At 45.2% G+C, this 20771-nt stretch overlaps 1 protein-coding gene and 1 long non-coding RNA gene across 4 annotated transcripts in view; one reads left to right on the forward strand and one right to left on the reverse strand.

Moving 5' to 3' along the window:
- Positions 1 to 238: 238 nt before the first annotated feature.
- On the reverse strand, positions 239 to 3803 carry LOC126940233 (uncharacterized). 2 transcript variants are annotated; one of them, XR_007720679.1, is made up of 3 exons: positions 3442 to 3803; positions 2415 to 2634; positions 239 to 1836 (listed from the first exon to the last, which is right to left on the reverse strand). It is a non-coding gene; the product is annotated as an uncharacterized LOC126940233 (long non-coding RNA). The 2 variants fall into 2 exon arrangements; XR_007720680.1 differs by having other exon boundaries at positions 239 to 1605; positions 1649 to 2634.
- PCCA (propionyl-CoA carboxylase subunit alpha) overlaps positions 1872 to 20771 on the forward strand; it is a 438112-nt gene continuing 419212 nt past the window's right edge. The window contains exon 1 of one of the 2 annotated variants that reach the window (XM_050765975.1): positions 1872 to 1955. In XM_050765975.1, coding sequence (XP_050621932.1) covers positions 1905 to 1955 — 51 coding nt within the window. In that variant the 5' untranslated portion in view covers positions 1872 to 1904. Of the gene's footprint in view, positions 1956 to 3830; positions 4038 to 20771 lie in introns of those variants that run through there. The other variant, XM_050765974.1, reaches the window with a different exon arrangement.

The raw sequence follows: 20771 nt of genomic DNA on the forward strand, positions 1-20771 counted from the left end.
TCAGCTCACTGCACGCTCCGCCTCCCGGGTTCCCGCCATTCTCCTGCCTCAGCCTCCCGAGTAGCTGGGACCACAGGCGCCCACCACCTCGCCCGGCTAGTTTTTTGTATTTTTAGTAGAGACGGGGTTTCACCGTATTAGCCAGGATGGTCTCGATCTCCTGACCTCGTGATCCACCCGTCTCGGCCTCCCAAAGTGCTGGGATTACAGGCTTGAGCCACCGCGCCCGGCCAATGCACAAGATCTTTAAAGGGCCTGAGAATCAATCTGTAAGTTACACAGCCAGGAAAAAATACCCCATTGCTCCTCCAAGCCCACAGCAAAGACCTCACTGTCATCAGGGCTTGGCATGGACACTGCAGTGGGTACTTGATGCCAGAACCTCTGTCACTGGTGCTCCTAACAGCTGGAAGCCTCCATTGCTACCCTCACTAGGAAATGGATTCTGTGTAGCAACTGCTTCACCACACTGCTCTTCTTTCAGACACAGCTACGAGTGCAGCTAGGTCAGCTGCCTGCACCCAAACTCCAAGTAAGGAGGACAAAGCAAGTTTCTGGCCCTGTCTTTGGAAGAACTTATCACATGGGAAATTTCCCAAAATGAGAAAGGTTTTCAGGTGATGGTGGATGCCCATAAAACACGACACGTCTTCGACGGCAGCATGATGCAAAGTGTTTCTGCAGGCCAGTAGCAAACCTCAAAGTGTTGGTTATTGGTCCCTGCTGGAATAACTACAGAAAATGAGAGTAGCATTTCTCTTATTATAGCCCTAAGAAATAGTCAGAAGATAGATGTTCTTATCTAATCACAGAATTATCACAGAGAGTTGGCAGATTGGCACTGTTTCTGGGGTTACACTTAGTGTAATGTTACTCCAGAGCAGAGTAACCCTTGGCCAAATCTGGCCAGTCCTGTTTTTATAAGGCCTGTAAAACTACAATGTTCTTTTTTTTTTTTTTTTACATGATTAAAGAGTTGCTAAAGAACAAACATGCAACAGATGTCTGTGGTGCTCCAAGCCTGAAAATATGTCCCTTTAGAGAAAGTTTGCCAGTCACTGCCCTGGGTGTCCTCCACTGTTGAATTCTTTGAGAAGGAATGCTTGCCACATACTTATATGCTTAGGTTTGGGAGGCCCGCCTTGGCCTCCCAAACTGTTGGGATTACTGGCATGAGCCACTGCGCCCGGCCAGAATCTATAACTTTATTTTTATTTTTTAATTTTTAAAATTTTTTATTTATCTTTTTTGAGACGGAGTTTCACTTTGTCGCCGAGGCTGGAGTGCAGTGGCGTGATCTTGGCTCACTGCAAGCTCTGCCTCCCGGGTTCACACCATTCTCCTGCCTCAGTCTCTTGAGTAGCTGGGACTACAGGCACTGGCCACCACGCCCGGCTAATTTTTTTTGTATTTTTAGCAGAGACGGGGTTTCACCGTGTTAGCCAGGATGGTCTCGATCTCCTGACCTCGTGATCCGCCCGCCTCGGCTTCCCAAAGTGCTGGGATTACAGGCATGAGCCACCGTGCCTGGCCCACAATCTATAACTTTAAATGGAAAAGGCAAAGATAAATATCAGTGCTCTATCATTTAGGATACACATGTAGCTGCTGTAACAAAGGCAAAACAAACACAATGCAGTAACTTAACAAGATACAGTATTTTACTTGCTTGCATAAAAATTGGAACAAAGCGTTCCAGGGTTGACATGGCAGCTCCACAGAATCAGGCAACTCAAGGCTCCTGGTATATTGTTTTGCCTCCTGGATCACCTAACTTCCTTCTTATCATCTGAGATGACAACTTTACCTCCACTGTTGTGTCCACATTCTGGCAAACTGGAAAGAGGAGAAGGGCAAGTGGAAGGCATGCCTTTCCCTTTAAAGGCATAACGCAAAAGTTGTCTATGTCACTTGTGTTTATGGCCCATTGGCCAAAACTTAGTAACCAAATCTTGGTAAGCACCCTTGCTGCAGTGGGGGTTGGGAAATGTAGATCTTTATTTAGGTAAGAAAGAAGAGGGCATGGAGGGAACAACCCATACATTCCAGACCTTAGTCATGGCGCTACACCTTGTTGTAAGGGAGGCTGGCTATTGCAGCCTTTCGCTGGGTGGCCACGTACCCAGCTAGATCTCAGGAGCACTCTTATTAAAGTAATGCATGGAGAATGGATAGTATGAGAAGCAGTTTCTGCTACAAGTGCCTTTCATAAAAAGAACTCCTATAAGAAAAACAAATAGGGCCTAAGGAAAACTAACCCAAAGGGTAAAACATGGGGAAAAGACAAAAAACAAAAAAAGAAAAAAGAAAAGCAGGTTTCCCAGGTAGAAAATGAATGAAGACTGAGGTACATAACAGAGAAGTCCTGTGAAATTGATAATCCTTTTCATTTTGTCACAAAAGTCCATACTTACATTTTAAAATTCCACTAAATGTCACCTTTCTGATATCCCCATTTTATTTATCTCTCTTTTGGCATTTACCATGCTGTAGTGTACTCTAGGTCATTCCTAGCTTTGTAACTCTCTCAAGGCGACTCTGCAGGAGATGCAAAGTAGTTAAGAGCGGAACCCCTAATACTGATGTCTTTATAGGTGAGATGGTCTGATGTCTTAGATTTGCTTTTAAATATTCCTGCAAAAAATATAAAGGGGAATAGATGAAACAAGATTGACAAAATGTTGATTCGTTGGCGCGGTGTAATGGGTATCTGGGTGATCATAGTACTATTTTCTCTTTTGTATATATTTTAAAATTTCCATAATACAGCAAAACACGAGCCCAGTCCCTCAAGGCAGCCAGATTTGGGTTCAAACCCTAGTTTGACCTTTTACTCGCTGAGTGACTTTACCCTGCTACAGCTTCAGTTTCTCCAAATGGAAATAATATATACTCCATGAAGATTCTTGTAAAGTCTAAAGGAAGAGAGAATCTGAGGCTCTAGCACAAGGCCCGGCCCTTAATAGTTGTACTAATTTTTTATTTTTCGAAACGGAGTTTGCTTTGTCACCCAGGCTGGAGTGTAGTGGCATGATTCAGCTCACTGCAACCTCCACCTCCCGGGTTCAAGCAATTCTCCTGTCTCAGCCTCCTCCCGAGTAACTGGGATTACAGGAGTGCGCACCACGCCCAGCTAATTTTTGTATTTTTAGTAGAGACGGGGTTTCAGCATGTTGGCCGGGCTGGTCTCCAACTCCTGACCTCAGGTTATCCTCCCGCCTCGGCCTCCCAAGGTGCTGGGATTCCAGGCGTGAGTCACCGCGCCTGGCCAGTAGTTGTACTAACAAGGGTTTCTGCTTGCAAGCAACAAAGACTGACTCTAGTTGCGGCTAATTTCATTCACGCGCAGATACTAAGTGGCAGAGGTAGGAGTTGACCTCGGATCTCTGATTTCCAGACCTAGAACTTTTCATGTGTTATCACAGTCGTTCAAAACCTTACCTGGATTTGTGCTTTGCAGTTTACGCTTTCAAACAGGCAGGAATGTAGTTTGGGCATTTGTCTGGAACTTCGGATTCTCGGGACCCCAGGGTGGCCAAGGCGCGGAGGTGACTCACTGACATTAACCGGCCTGGATGCACGTGGGTTGCTGAGCGGATGCTGGGAAGGTACGGGGTTTGCCCGCTGCAGGTCGCCGGAACTCACGCGTGTCCCTGCCTCTCTCACTCCTGGGGTCGGCTCTGGCCAGTGGCCCCCAGCTCAGCTAGGGACCTGACGCGCCGCCAGCCCACTAGCCTTCCGGGTCCTAGCGCGTCTCCAGGCTGCCGGATCCGGCGGATCTGGCCGACCACTCACACGCTCCCCTTCCCGCAAGTTAGGGGGTGGGGCATCGGATTTCTGGCTCGTGATTTGTCAAAGCCCGGGCGCTCCCCTTCTCCGCCCCTCTCCGGCTGGGTGAGAGGTCAACGGAGAGGCGTTCTGCGGGGACAACAATGGCGGGGCTGTGGGTCGGGACGGCAGCGCTGGTCGCTGCCGGACGGCATGGGCGGTGGCCGCCGCAGCAGCTGATGTTGAGCGCGGCACTGCGGACCCTGAAGGTGAGGAGCGACGGGGCCCTCGCGGGTCCCGGCTTCACCGGGCTTCCAGCCGTGCCGCCTCTGGGTGGGTGGCGCCAGGAGAGCGCTGGCTGGGTCCGGCTGCCCCGCGCCCCGATTCCGTCTCAGCTACACCCCTCTCTCTCCTCCCACCCGCAGTTCGCGTGGCAGCGGGCTCAGGAGGCATCCCTTGTTGCAGCTGTTCCTCTCGGGGATCCTGCGGAGCAGAGAGGCCTAGGGCGGAGGCAGTTGGGCGCCCGCACGCCCTCCGAGGCGGCTGATGGCTTTGGGCAGGCATATTCCTGCCTTGCCCGAGGTCCGCTTCCAGGGCCCCGCGGCAGTGGCTTTGTCTTAAGCTTTCCAGGGTGGGTTTTTAGGTGTCGTTATAGTTTCCGTGTTCTCTGACCTCTTTCCAGCATTTTTGAAGGGACACTGTGAACTGTTGTTCAGGTAGAGTTAAGGTTGTGAGTTGATCTTATCTTTTGAAGTACTACACCATATCAGGACTGCTAACAGATTTTACGTTGCATTTGAAAGCCTGTTTTAATTGTATGACACCCCAGTCTACTGTGTACCAAATGCATCTCGTGAACTTTCCTTTTCGATGTAGTGGTGAGCCTTATTTTGGCACTGTTCTAAACACATTTCATGACTGTTCTGTATACCTAGGCTGTCATGATGGCAGATTGACTCACAGGTTGGAGTGCTTGTGTGTGCTTCTGAACTCTTTCTCCCGTCAACATCGAGTCTGTCGTTAATTCTGGGGCACAGACCACTTAACCTACTTTATAAGGTTTGTTGAGGCACTTGAACACATTCTTTACAACGAAGGTCCCCTGAAAACCATCTGTCAGCTGGTTCAGTGTGCTTGTTAAACCTCCTTTTAAAAAATAATTATTAAAACATTGCCACATAACTTGATTTATAGTCATTGAAGTTTAGACTTTGAAGACACTTTAGAGACGAACCTGCCCCATCCTACTCTTTAAAGAGGAGGGAACCGAGCCCTGGGTGGGCAGTATGAGAGCCAGAGCTTATCGACATGGAAGTGAGTGGCGCCTATGTTTGTTTTGTATTCAGCGTGCGGACTTTCACTGATCTCTGTGTTCCCATACAGTTTAGTGTTCTTTAATCTTTATCATTCTGTTCATCTTTGTTGGCCACTTCAATTGCGGCTGTAAGACTTATGTATTTACATAGGAGGCAGCTTACTTAGTATGGTAGAAAGTGTGGGCTTTGGAGTCAGGTACATGAGGCTTTGTATACTGGACAGGTCTCTTGGGCGTCAGCTTTGTCCTTGTAGCTATTTTTTTCAACAGATGTTTACTGAATATCTCCTGTCTTCCACTTCTGGGGAATGAATATGGTTTCTGCTTTCTTAGAAATTTTACTCTAGTAGGGAGAGTGTAATAAGTGTAAAATGGTATTAGGGGAGATGCCCTGGTGCTGTAAGAAAATAAAATAGAGGGATTTGACGAAGCCAAGATTTTGAGTTCTGTGTCCTGGATACTGTTCTGTTGCTTTGCTTAAACTAATTTATTCAATCTCACAACAGTCATATGTCCCCCATTTACAGAAGATGAAAGTGAGGCACTAAGTGTTAATGTGACTCGCTCGAAGCTATAGTGCCAATAAGTGGCAAACAGGATTTAGAAATCCGGAACCTGTGCTCTTAATCATACTATACTACCTACAGTAAGGGAGTGTTTTCCTTTGGAATTGAAAATTGAGACAAGTTTTGAAGGATGAAGTGACCTTCTCTAACAAACGGAGGAGATGAATGTGAGAGAACAGTGTGTGCAAAGGTCCTGCGGCCAGAGGGAATGACAGGTTAGAAGAACTGAAAAAAGCCTACAGAGACTCTGATGCAGAGAGTAGATGGTGCTGGAGAAGTTGGCAGGAGTCAGACCATGCTGGCTCTTATAGATCATATTGTGAGGTTTGCTGTTTGTCTTAGAGCAGTGGGAAGACATTGATGTTGGAGGTGGGAGGGATGACACTGACATTTTAGATTGGAGAGGCTGAGAGGAAGGCTGTTACTGTACTTACTGTTGTACACTTGTTATACACTCACTGTGTAATACATAAGCTTTGATGTTTCTTACCTGGTTTTTTCCTTTTAATGTGTTGGCAGAGACTGCATCTTGTCTATTTCTGTGTTCTTAGTACAATGTTTGACACAATAGGTGCTGAATGTGTAACAATAGAGTAGCATTATGTTTGTGCCGGTAAAGAATCCCTCCTTGGGGTGGGAAGCATCTCTGAAGTTCACTATCACTCTAGGGGAACTTGAGCTGCTGCTTAGCTTCTCTCCGTGCTTCTCTTCTATGAACTTGAAATATGCTCTACTGAGTCTGTTTGAAGCTGAATCTTTTGAAGATTTTAACCCCTCCCATCCCTCCCTCCACCTCTGCAAACCTTTTGGTTGGTTGGAAAGGAGCCAGCTAACTCTAGGTTCTAGTCTAGAGAATTCTGACCATTCTTTTAGCCAGTCAACAGAGTTTATTTATTTTTAGGGTATATATGGAGTTCACCTTTTAGTCTTATTTGTTTTGTGTATCAGCTTTTTAAACACATTCTATTTTAATGCCTAGTTTTTTCTTCTGCGTAAATGTTTTCAGTGGCTCTAGGATGTTGGTTTTATGGTAATTGCTATAGTTTTTATTGAACTCTTATATGCCTTGCGTGATTTTCCTTTGCTTTTCTTTTTTTCTGAGATGGAGTCTCGCTCTGTTGCCAGGCTGGAGTGCAGTGGCGCGATCTCTGCTCACTGCAACCTCCATCTCCTGGGTTCGAGTGATTCCCTTGCCTCAGCCTCCCAAGTAGCTGGGACTACAGGTGTGCGCCACTACCCCTGGCTAAAATTTTTGTATTTTAGTAGAGAGGGGGTTTCACCATGTTGGCCACCTCGATCTTTTGACCTCGTGATCCGCCTGCTTTGGCCTCCCAAAGTGCTGGGAATTACAGGCATGAGCCACCAAGCCCGACTCTGTGATTTGTTCATATAATATCTTTTATCCTTGTAACAACTAGGTCAAAAATCCCAGTTTTATAGTAGAGGAAACACAGCTCAGGGCGGTTAAGTAATTGCTTAAAAGCACAATTGGCTGAAGTAGAATTTGAACCTTAGATAATATGATTCCAAAGGCTTTCTTTTCTTTCTTCCTCTTTTTTTTTTTTTTCAGACGGGGTCTGGCTCTGTTGACCAGGCTGGAGTGCAGTGGCATGATCTTGACCTACTGCAACCTCTGCCTCCTGGGCTCAAGCCATCCTCCCATCTCAGCCTCCCAAGTAGGTGGGACCACAGGCACCTACAACCACACCTGGCTATTTTTAAATTTAAATTTTAATTTTTTGTAGAGATGAGGTTTTGCTGTGTTGCCCAGGCTGGTCTCAAACTCCTGAACTCAAGCAATCCACCCACATCGGCTTGCTTTTCTAGTTACAAATTGTCTCATTTGAATCATGGTCTCATTGTGTGATACATTCATGAAATTTGAATGTTTAAGCCCTATGTCACTTGAAATCCATTATTTTCTTTTGTAATCAGTAAATAGGAAAAGAATGTTTAGGCTTATCTGAATGCTTTAGAATTGCCTGGAGGTTAATCTTTCCAACATGCTGATAAATTTCTAACAAATCATTTGGGAAAACAAGTTTCTGAGATTATTACAGAGACTAGTTTCTGGTGTAAAAAAATGTTTATAGACATGTATGTATTTATATATCTACCATTTGGATTTTATTCTGTTCCTGAGAGATTCAGAACAGAGGTAAAAACTGCTCTAGTCCTTTCCTAAATAAGAGGAAAAGATGGTGACATTTTTGATGAAGAGTGAGGGAAAAGGATTTGTTTAAATGATTCCAAACTTTAAAAAATGTAGGTGGGAGAACCAGGATGAAAAAGGAATTTGGGAAGAAACATCTTTTCGGTGGGGCTGGAAACATAGTGTTTCATTGTAGATATCTGGAGTTAGATGCCCACAGGAGCCATGCTGAGGTGCTGGGAAGACAGAGGGTATCAGTGGCTGGCTTTACAGCCAGGGATACGAGGCTAAAGTTAGAGTTAGAATCTGTGAACCCTGAAGGATGTAGTGAGGCAGTTAATATTTAATTGAATAAATGCTTCGTCTTACAACCCTAAATTAGGATTTGGAAGAAGGAAGAAGAGACTAGAGGAGTTAGAGGTATGGTTTGAGAGGAGCCAATGTAGTGTAGTGTTACCAAACCTAGGAAAGAAATTTCAAGAAGTAGTTAGCATTCATTCATTCACTTGTCTAGAGATCTAGCTCTTTACTCAAAAAGTGTTTGTGGAGCATTTTCTAAGTTCCAGGTACTATGGCATATACAGAGGAGAGAAAAAAATTAAAACATAGTCCCTAACTGCGTTCCAGGTGCAGAGAGGCTAAGGAATAAAAGATTGATGATGGGCCGGACGCGGTGGCTCAAGCCTGTAATCCCAGCACTTTGGGAGGCCGAGACAGGCGGATCACGAGGTCAGGAGATCGAGACCATCCTGGCTAACACCGTGAAACCCCGTCTCTACTAAAAAATACAAAAACTAGCCAGGTGAGGTGGCGGGTGCCTGTAGTTCCAGCTACTCGGGAGGCTGAGGCAGGAGAATGGCGTAAACCCAGGAGGCGGAGCTTGCAGTGAGCTGAGATCGTGCCACTGCACTCCAGCCTGGGTGACAGCGAGTCTCCGTCTCAAAAAAAAAAAAAAAAAATTGGTGAAAGAATTTGATAAGATCTTTGATCTTTAATGAGAATAATTTTAGTAGCAGGCTGAAGTGTTATACAAATATACTGCTTTTATTTTGACAATACTCTTAAATAGTTGAAGCAAAATTATATTTTTTGAAAGATAAGCATATTGCATAACTTTCAAAAATTAGTTTCTTTATTTTAAATGACTATTGACATTTTCGTTAGAAAAAAACCTCACAAACTGATGGGATCAACCTAATAAGATCAAAATAAAAGTGAATTTTAAAAATGTTGGAAGATACAGATTTGTAATTTCATTCACAAAACCTAATATAGCATCCATGTGGCATACTTGCTTTGATATTCTATGTTTGTTTGTTTTTGAGATGGAGTCTCATGTTGCCCAGGCTGGAGTGCAGTGGTGTGATCTCAGCTCATGGCAACCTCCGACTCCCGGGTTCAAGTGATTCTCCTGCCTCAGCCTCCTGAGTAGCTGGGATTACAGGCATGTGCCACCATGCCCATCTAATTGTTGTATTTTTAGTAGAGATGGGGTTTCATCATGTTGGCCTGGCTGGTCTTGAACTCTTGACCTCAACTGATCTGCCGGCCTTGGCCTCCCAAAGTGCTGGGATTACAGACGTGCGCCACTGTGCTTGCCCTCTTTGGTATTCTTTATTCAAGAAACTCTTGGTTTCCAAGAGCTGCTGTACAAATGACCATGGACCTCGTGGCTTAAAACAACAAATTCATTCTCCCACAGTTCTAAAGGCCTGAAGTCTGAAATCAAGGCATGAGCAGGGCCATGCTTCCTCTGAAGGCTCTAGGGGAGAATCCTTTCTTGCCTCTTTGAGCTTTTGGTGGCTGCATTCATTCCTTGGCTTGTGGCCGCATCACTCCAGTCTCTGCCTCTGTCTTCATATGGCTGCCTTCTCCTCCTCCTCCTTGTGCATCTTTCCCTCTCATTCTTTTATAAAGACACTTTTTATTGGGTTTAGGGCCATGACAAGATCTAGGATGATTTCATCTCGAGGTCCTTCACTTTGTTGTATTGGCAAAGACCCTTTATCACAGGTTCCAGGACATGGACACATCATTTTAGGGGCTACCATTTAATCCACCTACACATCGTATGTGTCAGACACTACTTAGAGCTGGGAACATAATCGTGAATGTTTCTGCTCCCATTGTGGTTACATTTGAGTAAGGAGACTGTGCTCATATAAATAGAAAAGTTCAGAGAGTGAGAAGTGATCTTGAAGTAAAAAGATAAGTTAATGGGATAGAGAGTGGTAGTGGTGCTGAGTTGGGGATGTTACCTAATGAGACCATAGGGGACATTTCAGAGCATGTGGCATTTGGACAGGAAACGGAGCCAGCCAGCCATGTGACTATATGGGGGCCTAGCATTGCAGACCAAGGAATGCCAGGGCAAAAACTCTGAGGGGAGATTGCATTTGGCATAATTAAGGGATGAAAGTGGCTGCTGTGGTTGGAGTGAACTGAATGAGGGGATGATCTTAGGAGATGAGGGAGGAGGAGTAGGTAGGCAGGACAGAGTTATTAGGGGCTTGTATTTGGAATTTAATAATGAGAGTCCAATTGGAGGCATTTAAGCACATTGAACTTGTGTTTGGAAAAGACGATTGTGACTACTGTGTGGCGAATGTCTTAGTAGGGGTGGGAGTAGGATTGGGGACAGCGGTGGGAAGAGTGGAAACAGAGAGACCAGTCAGGAAGCTGTTGTAGAAGACCAAGCTAGAGATGATGGTAACTTGCGCTAGGGTGGTAGCACTGGAGTTGGTGAGAACTGGTCAGACTTGGAATATATTTTGGAGCTAAAGCCAGTATCTTGCTGTGGGGTTTGAAGGCAGATACAGACATACCTCATATCTTGGCTTTAGTGGCCCTGCAGATACTGTTTTTGTTGTTGTTTTTACAGATTGAAGGTTTGTGGCAACCTTGCTTTGAGCAGCTCTATTGGTCTCATCTTTCCAATAGCACAGACTTACTTTGTGTCTCTGTGAAACATTTTGATAATTCTTACAATAATTTAAACTTTTTCATTATTACTATGTCTGTTATGGTGATCTGTGATCAGTGATCTTCAATATTCTTATTGTAAATATTTTGGGATGCTATGAACCACGCCCATATAAGCAGAGAAACATAATTGATAAATGTTGTGTGTGTTTTGACTTCTCCAACCAGGTATTCCCCCATGTCTATCCCTCTCCTCAGGCCTCCCTATTCTCTGAGACACAACAATATTGAAAGTAGGCCAATTAATAACCCTGTAAGTGTTCTAGTGAAAGGAAGAGTCACATGTCTGTCACTTTAAATAAAAAACTAGAACTCATTTAGCTTAGGGAGGAAGGCCTGTCAAAAGCCAAGATAGACTGAAAGCTGGGCCTCTTGTGCCAAATTGTGAATGCAAAGGAAAAGTTCTGGAAGGAAATTAAAAATGCTACTCCAGTGAGCACACAACTGATTAAAAAAAGTGAAACAGCTTTATTGCTGATATGGCAAAAGCTTTAGTGGTTTGGATGGAAGATCAAACCAGCCACATTTCCTTAAGTCATAGCCTAATCCAGTGCAAGGCCCTCTCTTCAATTCTACGAAGGCTGAGAGAGGTGAGGATGCTGCAGAAGAAAAGTTGGAAGCAAACAGAGGTTGCTTCGTGGGGTTTAAGAAAAGAAGTGAGGCCGGGTGCAGTGGCTCACACCTGTAATCCCAGCACTTTGGGAGGCCGAGGCGAGCAGATCACAAGATCAAGAGATTGAGACCATTCTGGCTAACATGGTGAAACCCTGTCTCTACTAAAAATACTAAAATTAGCCGGGTGTGGTAGCGCGCACCTATAGTCCCAGCTACTTGGGAGGCTGAGGCAGGAGAATTGCTTTAACCCAGGAGGTGGAGGTTGCAGTGAGCCAAGATCGTGCCAGTGCACTCCGGCCTGGCAACAGAGAGACTCTGTCTAAAAAAAAAAAAAAAAAAGAAGCGATCTCCATAACATAAATGTGGAAGCAACAAGTGCTGATGTAGAAGCTGCAGCATTATCCAGAAGATCTCACAAAGATCATTCATGAAGTTGGCTACACCAAACAGCAGATTTTCGTTGTAGATGAAATAGCCTTCTATTGGAAGAATATGTCATTTAGCACTTTGAGAACTGGAGAGAAGTCAGTGCCTGGCTTCAGAGCCTCAAAGTACAGCACCTGGGGTGCTCACTATCACACCTGGCTGTCCTTTGAGGCTTAGAAGCCAGGCACAGGCTCCAGAGGCTGAGGTGGGAGGATTGCTTGAGCCCAGGAGTTGGTGTCCAGCCTGGGCAACATAGCAAGACCCCTATCCCTAAGGGGGGAAAAAAAAAAAAAAAAAGGAAGCAAGCTTCAAAGGACAGGCCAACTCTTGTTAGGGGCTAATGCAGCTGGTAACTTTAAGTGGAAGCCAATGCTCATTTATCATTTTGAAAATCCTAGGACCCTTAAGAATTATTCAAAGTTGACTCTGCCTGTGCTCTAGAAATGGAACAGCAAAGCCTGGATGACAGCACATCTATTTACAGCATAGTTTACTGAATATTTTAAGCCCACTATTGAAACCTACTGCTCAGGACAAAAAGATTCCTTTCAAAATATTGCTGCATATACACAATACACTTGATTACCCAAGAGCTCTAATGGAGCTGTACAAGTAGATTAATGTTATTTTCGTGCCTGCTAATACAACATTCTCCAGCCCATGGATCAAAGAGGAATTTCAACTTTCAAGTTGTATTATTTAATAAATAGTATTTCATAAGTCTATATAGTTGCTGTAGAGAGTGATTCCTCTGATGAATCTGGGCAAAGTGAATTGAAAACTTTCTGGAAAGGATTCACCATTCTAGATGCCATTAAGAACCTTCATGATTCATGGTGGGTCAAAATATCAACATTAACAGGAGTTTTGAGAAGTCGATTCCAACTGTGAGGGGTTCAGGACTTCAGTGGGGAATGTAACTGTAGAGGGATGGAAATAGCAAGAGAACTAGAGTGGAGCCTGAAGATGTGGTAGAATTGCTGCTGTCTCATGATCTTGAAGGGATGAGGAGTTGCTTCTTAATAGATGAGTAAAGAAAGTGGTTCCTTTTTTTTTTTTTGAGGAAGGGTCTCACTCTGTCACCCAGGCTGGAATGCAGTGGCATGGTCATGGCTCACTGCAGCCTCGACCTCCCAGGCTCAAGTAATCTTCCCACTAGCCTCCTGAATAACTGGGATTACAGGCTTGTGCCACCATGCCCAGCTATATATATATATATATATATATAAAATTAAAAAAAAATTTTTTTTGTATAAATGGGGTTTTGCCATGTTGCCCAGGCTTGTCTCAAACTCCTGAGCTCAAGCAATCCGCCTGCCTCGGCCTCCCAAAGCGCTGGGTTTATAGGTGTTGAGCCACCACACCCAGTCAAGAAAGTGGTATCTTGAGACGGAATCTACTAGTGGTGGAGGATGCTGTGAACATTGTTATCATGATAAAAAAGGATTTATAATATTACATCGACTTAGTTGATAAAGCAGCAGCAGGTTTTGGGAGGATTTATTCCAATTTTGAAAAAGTTCTGATGTGGATATAATGATATCAAACAGCATCACATGCGACAGAGAATTTTTTGTGAGAGGAAATCACTGCAGCAAACTTCACTGTTGTTTTATGTTAAGAAATGGCCACAGCCATCCCAGCCTTCAGCAACCACCACCCTGATCAGTCAGTAGCCATCAACATCAAGGCAAGAACCTCCACCAGGAAAAAGATGAGATTTGCTGAAGGATCAGATGATTGTTAGCATTTTTGAGCAGCAATTGTTCTGAACAATAATTAATTGGACCTGAACCTGCAATATCTGTAAGGTATGTACAAATAGGGAAAGGAAGGAATTAAGAGTGACTTTTGAAGGTAGGCACACGAGGCCGCTATTGTATGATTGTGTTTCTATGCAGTCTCCAGAATAGACTGATCCATGAAGACAGAAAGTAGATTAGTGGTTGCCCAGGGCCTGGAGGAGAGGGGATGGGAGTGACTGCGCATAGTTAAGGGGTGTCTTTTTGGGGTGATAAAAAATGTCCTGGAATCAGTAGCCATCATGGTTCCATGCCTTGTGAATATACTAAAAACCACTGAGTTGTATACTTTTTTAAAAGGGTAAATTTTATGGTATGTGAATTACATCTGAATTAAAAAATAAAAGAATGGTCTGGGCGCAGTGATTCACACCTGTAATCCCAGCACTTTGGGAAGCTAAGGCAGGTGGATCACCCGAGGTCAGGAGTTCGAGACCAGCCTGACCAACATGGAGAAACCCCATCTCTACGAAAAATACAAAATTAGCCTGGCATGGTGGCACATGCCTGTAATCCCAGCTACTCGGGAGGCTGAGACAGGAGAATTGCTTGAACCTGGGAGGCAGAGGTTGCAGTGAGCTGAAATCGCACCATTGCACTCCAGCCTGGGCAACGAGAGCAAAACGCCATCTCAAAAAAAAAAGAAAAAAAAAAAAAAAGACTTAAATCAATTGCCCACGTTCCTGAGTATTTAGTATCTTAGAAATAGGGAGGGTTAAGACTTGAGAGGGAAGAGCAAGACAGTAGTAAGAATGAAACACATCTTTGTTTTGAGAGCTGGAGACTAGCTTCATTCTGTTCCTACAGGGAGCTCTAGAGCAGTATTTCTCAAAGTGTGATTGTTAACCAGCAGCATTATCCGGGACTTGTTAGAAATGCAAATTATCCAGCCCTAGTCCAGAGCTGCAGAGTCTGAATCTCTGGTGATGGAGCCCAGCAATCTGTTTTAACAAGCCTTTCAGCTGATTCTGATGCATGGCAAAATTTGAGAACAACTGCCCTAGATCAGTGCTGCCCAATAGAAATATAAGGTGAGCTGCAAATGTCATTAAAAGTCTTCGCCGGGCGTGGTGGCTCAGCTGGGCATGGTGGCTCAGGACTAATTCCAGCACTTTAGGAGGCCGAGGTGGGTGGATCACAAGGTCAAGAGATTGAGATCATCCTGGCCAACATGGTGAAACCCTGTCTCTACTAAAAATACAAAAATTAGCCGGGTGTGGTGGTGTGTCCGGAATTGGTGGGTTCTTGGTTTCACTGACTTCAAGAATGAAGCTGTGGATCCTCATGGTGAGTGTTACAGTTATTAAAGATGGTGTGTCTGGAGTTTGTTCCTTCAGACGTTCAGATGTGTCTGGAGCTTCTTTTGGTGAGTTTGTGGTCTCGCTGTCAGGAGTGAAGCTGCAGACCTTCGTGGTGAGTGTTACAGCTCTTAAAGGCAGCGCGTCTGGAGTTGTTCGTTCTTCCCGATGGGTTCGTGGTCTCGTTGGCTTCAGGAGTGAAGCTGCAGACCTTCGCGGTGAGTGTTACAGCTAATAAAGACAGCGTGGAACCGAAGAGTGAGCAGCAGCAAGATTTATTGCAAACAGAGAAAGAACAAAGTCTCCACAGTGTGGAAGGGGACTTGAGTGGGTTGCCACTGCTGGTTCAGGTAGCCTGCTTTTATTCCCTTATCTAACCCCACCCACATCCTGCTGATTGGTCCATTTTACAGAGAGCTGATTGGTCTATTTTATAGAGAGCTGATTGGTCCGTTTTGACAGAGTGCTGATTGGTGTGTTTACAATCCTTGAGCTAGACACAGAGTGCTGATTGGTGTGTTTACAATCCTTGAGCTAGACACAGAGTGCTAGACAGAAAGGTTCTCCAAGTCCCCACTGGGTTAACTAGGTACAGCGTTAGCTAGATACAGAGTGCCAATTGGTGTATTTACAAACTTTGAGCTAGACACAGTGTACTGATTGGTATATTTACATACCCTGAGCTAGACACAGAGTGCTGATTGGTGTGTTTACAATCCTTGAGCTAGACACAGAGTGCTAGACAGAAAAGTTCTCCAAGTCCTCACTAGGTTAGCTAGATACAGAGTTAGCTAGATACAGAGTACCAATTGGTCTATTTACAAACCTTGAGCTAGACACAGAGTACTGATTTGTTATTTACAAAGCCTGAGCCAGACACAGAGTGCTGACTGGTGTATTTAGGATCCTCTAGCTAGAGGGAAAAGTTCTCCAAGTCCCCACCAGATTAGCTAGATACAGAGTTCTGATTGGTGCACATACAATCCTCCGGCTAGATATAAAAGTTCTCCAAGTCCCCATCCGGCTCAGGAGCCCAGCTGGCTTCACCTAGTGGATCCTGCACCGGGGCTGCTGGTGCAGCTGCCCACCAATCCTGAGCCGCCCCTGCAGTCCTCAGTCCTTGGGCTGTCGATGGGACCAGGTGCCACGGAACAGGGTGCCGCCCGGCACCCGTTGGGAAGGCTCGGGCCATGCAGGAGCCCACTGCAGGCGGGGAGCTCAGACATGGCGGGCTGCAGGTCACAAGCCCTGCGCCATGGGGAGGCAGCTAAACCTGGCAAGAATTTGAGTGCAGCGCCGGTGGGCCGGCACTGCTGGGGCATTCGGCACAACCTCCACAGCTGCTAGCCCAGGGCAGCTCACTGCCCTGGGCGTGCTGCACTGGCCGGCCACTCCATGTGCAGGGCCCGCGGAGCCTGCCCCCGGGCCCACTGAAACTGGCACTGGCCTGGGAGCGCCTCTTCCTCCACACCTCCCCTCAAGCAGAGGGAGGCGGCTCTGGCCTCAGCCAGCCCAGAGAGGGGCTCCCACAGTGCCGTGGCAGGCTGAAGGGCTCCTCAAGCTCCGCCAGAGTGGACGCCGAGGCCGAGGAGGTGCTGAGAGTGAAGGCTGCTAGCACATTGTCACCTCTCAGTGGCAGGCACCTGTAATCCCAGCTACTGGGGAGGCCGAGGCAGGAGAATCGTTTGAACTTGGGAGGTGGAGGTTGCAGTGAGCCGAGATGGCACCACTGCACTCCAGCCTGGCGACAAAGTGAGACTGCGTCTCAAAAAACAAACAAAAATCTTCTAATACTTATGTTAAAAAAAAGTAAAGTGAAGAGGCCAAGGTGGGAGGATCGCTTGAGACCAGGAGTTCAAGACCAGCCTGGGGAAAATAGTGAGAACCTCCTTCCCCTGCCACCCCATCTCTACAGAAAATGAAAACATTAGTGGGGCATGGTGGCATGCATCCGTAGTCCCAGCTACTCAGGAGGCTGAGGTGGGAGGATTGCTTGAATGCAGGAGTTCAGGGCTGCAGTGAGCTATGATCCTGTCACTACACTTCAGCCTGGGCAACACAGTGAGATCCTGTCTCAAAAAAAAGAAAGGTAAAACGAAGCTAGGTGTGGTGGCAGGGAAGTGTAGTCTTAGCTACTCAGGAGGCTGAGGTGGAAAGATCGTTTGAGTCTAGGAGTTAGAGGCTGCCATGGGCTATAGTTGTGCCTGTGACTAGTCACTGCAGTCCAGCCTGAGCAAACATAGTGAGACCCCCATCTCTTAAAAAAACAAAAAAAGTAAAATAAGAGGAAATTAATATATTTTACTTAATATATTCAAATATTCAAAGTATTATTTGAATATGTAAATGTAAAAATTCACTAATGAGGTCTTTTACATTTTTTGGGCACTAAGTTTTCAAAATCCAGTGTGTAGTTTACTCTTAGCGCACATCTGAGTGTGGCTCATGGCTGCCATATTGGGTGGAACAGCTCTAGGGCACAGATTGTGCTACTGATGAAGTCCCACCTTGAGGTGCTGGGACTGGCCTTTTGAATTCAGTGTTAGCCCTTGGCCAGGCAGGGTGGGGGTAGCTCTCAGGCTTGATGGAGAACTGTATAGTTGAGGAACATGGTCGAGATGAGGGAGCAGGTGTGAGCCGTTAGTTGTCAACACAGTAGCTAGAGAGGATCTGAGTGGCCTCTGACAACATCTGCTACAGCCGGATGGGAAAGAATGGCCTGGCTGAAGAGTCAAGGGTGGGATAATGAAGTTCTAGAGTTGACATGTATAGTTTTCTGGTGCTTGAGCTTAGTACAGAGGCAGAGCCCAGAGAATCTTGAGTCTTGAACATCTCTCTCAAATATTAGGTGTTCAGCTTGGTATTGGCAGACACTGAAGACTGGAACGGTCTCTGAGATCCTGAAGACTAAATAGTCTATTTGCAAGAAAAGCTGTGCTTCCAGGAAAAAGCCAGACTTAAATCAAGTGTCTTCAGAGAAAGGCATGTGCTCAGAAGGCCCCTTGGCTTCTGTTACAGTGCACGATGAAATACTCAACAGATGTTTCCAAACTCTGTGTCATAATACATGGATAAGACCTTCACCTGGAATTTTAGAGATGAAGCAAGATGAAGTAAACTAATGTTTACTTTGACCTTGGTGAGACCATTTTATAGCTCCGTTAACCCAGTTTTGAGGACAGTTTCTTCTTTGAAGCAGAATGCATTCTGATAATGAATTTATCTGATAATGAGTTATTTAGTATTATTCACCTGATTGCTACTGTGGGTGAGTTAACAGTAATTTTGGTTTTGGCAGAACTGGTGTTTAGATTGTTCTTTAAGATATTTGCTAGTGGATTTACCAGTTTTAACTGCCACGTGAGGCCACATCATGCTTAGTATTTTTTTGAGACAGAGTCTCACTCTGTCACCCAGGCTGGAGTGCAGTGGCGCGATCTCGGCTCACTGCAACCTCTGCCTCCCGGGTTCACGCCATTCTCCTGCCTCAGCCTCCCGAGTAGCTGGGATTATAGGCGCCCACCACCACACCCGGCTAATTTTCTTTTTTTTTGTATTTTTAGTAGAGACGGGGTTTCACTGTGTTAGCCAGGATGGTCTCGATCTCCTGACCTTGTGATCCACCCGCCTTGGCCTCCCAAAGTGCTGGGATTACAGGCATGAGCCACTGCGCCTGGCCGGTGCTATCTAATCTTAAGAAAGGATAGTTGTTTCCCTGTTTGCCATGACTGGAAGGCATGCAACCAGTTTGTCTAAAAGCCTACCATTTCCCCCCATTTTTGTCTAAGTTATTGTGTGCTGATGATAATATATGCAAGACTGTGCTAGCCATGTTAGACATTCTCATTTAATCCTCATAGCAGCATTGTGACCTAGATAAGTACTATTATTATCCCCAGTGTACAAATGAAGAAACTTTCTATATATCTAGGAAATGTCAGAGTCAAGATTCGAATCCAGGTCAGAATCTGAGTCTAGACCAGAACTCTTATTGACTATATTATTCTCTAATGGTAACTCCCAAGTGGTTCTGGTATGGTTTTAAGAAAGAAGGTGGGCCGGGCGCGGTGGCTCAAGCCTGTAATCCCAGCACTTTGGGAGGCCGAGACGGGCGGATCACAAGGTCAGGAGATTGAGACCATCCTGGCTAACATGGTGAAACCCCGTCTCTACTAAAAATACAAAAAACTAGCCGGGCGAGGTGGCGGGCGCCTGTAGTCCCAGCTACTCGGGAGGCTGAGGCAGGAGAATGGAGTGAACCCGGGAGGCGGAGCTTGCAGTGAGCTGAGATCGGGCCACTGCACTCCAGCCTGGGCGACAGAGCGAGACTCTGTCTCAAAAAAAAAAAAAAAAAAAAAAGAAAGAAAGAAGGTGACAGCTGCATATTTGGATTTAGTTTTCATGTAAAACCTTACATTTTTTGGCACTTTACTATTTATAAAAACTCATTTGATCCTTTTAACAACTCCCTAGGAAATCAGGGAGGTGTCATCACCTGCATTCTGTAGATGGAAACGGGGGCCCAGAGAAATGATTAGCTCAATGACTCATAGCTGAGAGTTGACCCAAGTCTTGTGACTCTGAGGGTCAATGCCACTTCCCATGTGCCAAACCATTTGCAGGCATTTCTTTTCTTTGTGTGGAAAATATAGGAAATCATTATTCCTGTGGGAGAGAACCAATGGCAATATGTTATTGGGGAGTCATTTTGCACACCCTGACCTTTCTCCTTTTGGCTGTGATTGGCTAAATAGTCTTTATAAATAGAATTGATTAAAGTTCTTTCTCAGAACCTTTATTGCTAGGAAATACCTTACAAAGAATTTTGGACTGGGCGTATAGCCAGTTTGTTACATGCTTAACAAAAACAACAAACGTTAAAATTGTGCAGAGGTCCAAATTAGCAGACTTCTACAAACGTTTTCCTGCATTTAGAACATACATTTTATGTTGTGGCTTTACACAAATAGTCTGAGTGTTGACCCGATTCTTCATTTTTGACCTTCCATGAATGTCTCCCAGGAGTAAACAGGAACAGAGCCTTTGTGGGGCTGACTCCAAACCAGTTGAGACTTGTCGTGGGAATGGTTCACACTGGTAGTTGTTCTGTCATAGTTGTGTTTGCTTGTACGAGTTCTACTTCTTTTTTTTCTGAGATGGAGTTTCGCTCTTTTTGCCCAGGCTGGAGTGCAACGGCACAATCTTGGCTCCCTGCAACCTCCGCCACCTGGGTTCAGCCATCCAAGTAGCTGGGATTACGGGTGTGCACCACCACTCTCTGCTAATTTTGTATTTTTAGTAGAGATGGGGTTTCTTTATGTTGGTCAGGCTGGTCTTGAACTCCCGACCTCAAGCGATCTGCCCGCCTTGGCCTCCCAAAGTGCTGGGATTATAGGCGTGAGCCACTGTGCCCGGCCCGAGTTCTACTTCTGGTTGCTGTCTAACCGGGAGGCATCTATGCTTTTTACAGCTGTGGGCCGCATTATTACAAGTTCACATGTGTGCAAGCTCTGTGGAACAACATCATGTCTTTGAGTAGATATTAGTGTTTATGTGGGACTCGCCACTGTTTTTCTTATCTAAAAATAAAAAACTTCAGAAAGCTCTTGACCAATCTGTGGTTAAATCTTGTAACCATTACAGCATCAGCCTGTGACCTTTGAAAAATTAAAGTTCTTGGGACTCAACTTTGTTATAAACTTGGGGATAATGCTCTTTGAACTCACAGTTATGCTTGAAGGAATATATGAGAGATAGTCTTGATCTTTAATAGGGACACAGTAATAATTTCCCATTCATAGTTCCTTGTTGTTCCTAGTCTTTTACTTGGTAAAGGTTTTATTTTAT

Source organism: Macaca thibetana, chromosome 17, assembly GCF_024542745.1.
Source record: "Macaca thibetana thibetana isolate TM-01 chromosome 17, ASM2454274v1, whole genome shotgun sequence".
NCBI classification, from domain to species: domain Eukaryota; kingdom Metazoa; phylum Chordata; class Mammalia; order Primates; family Cercopithecidae; genus Macaca; species Macaca thibetana.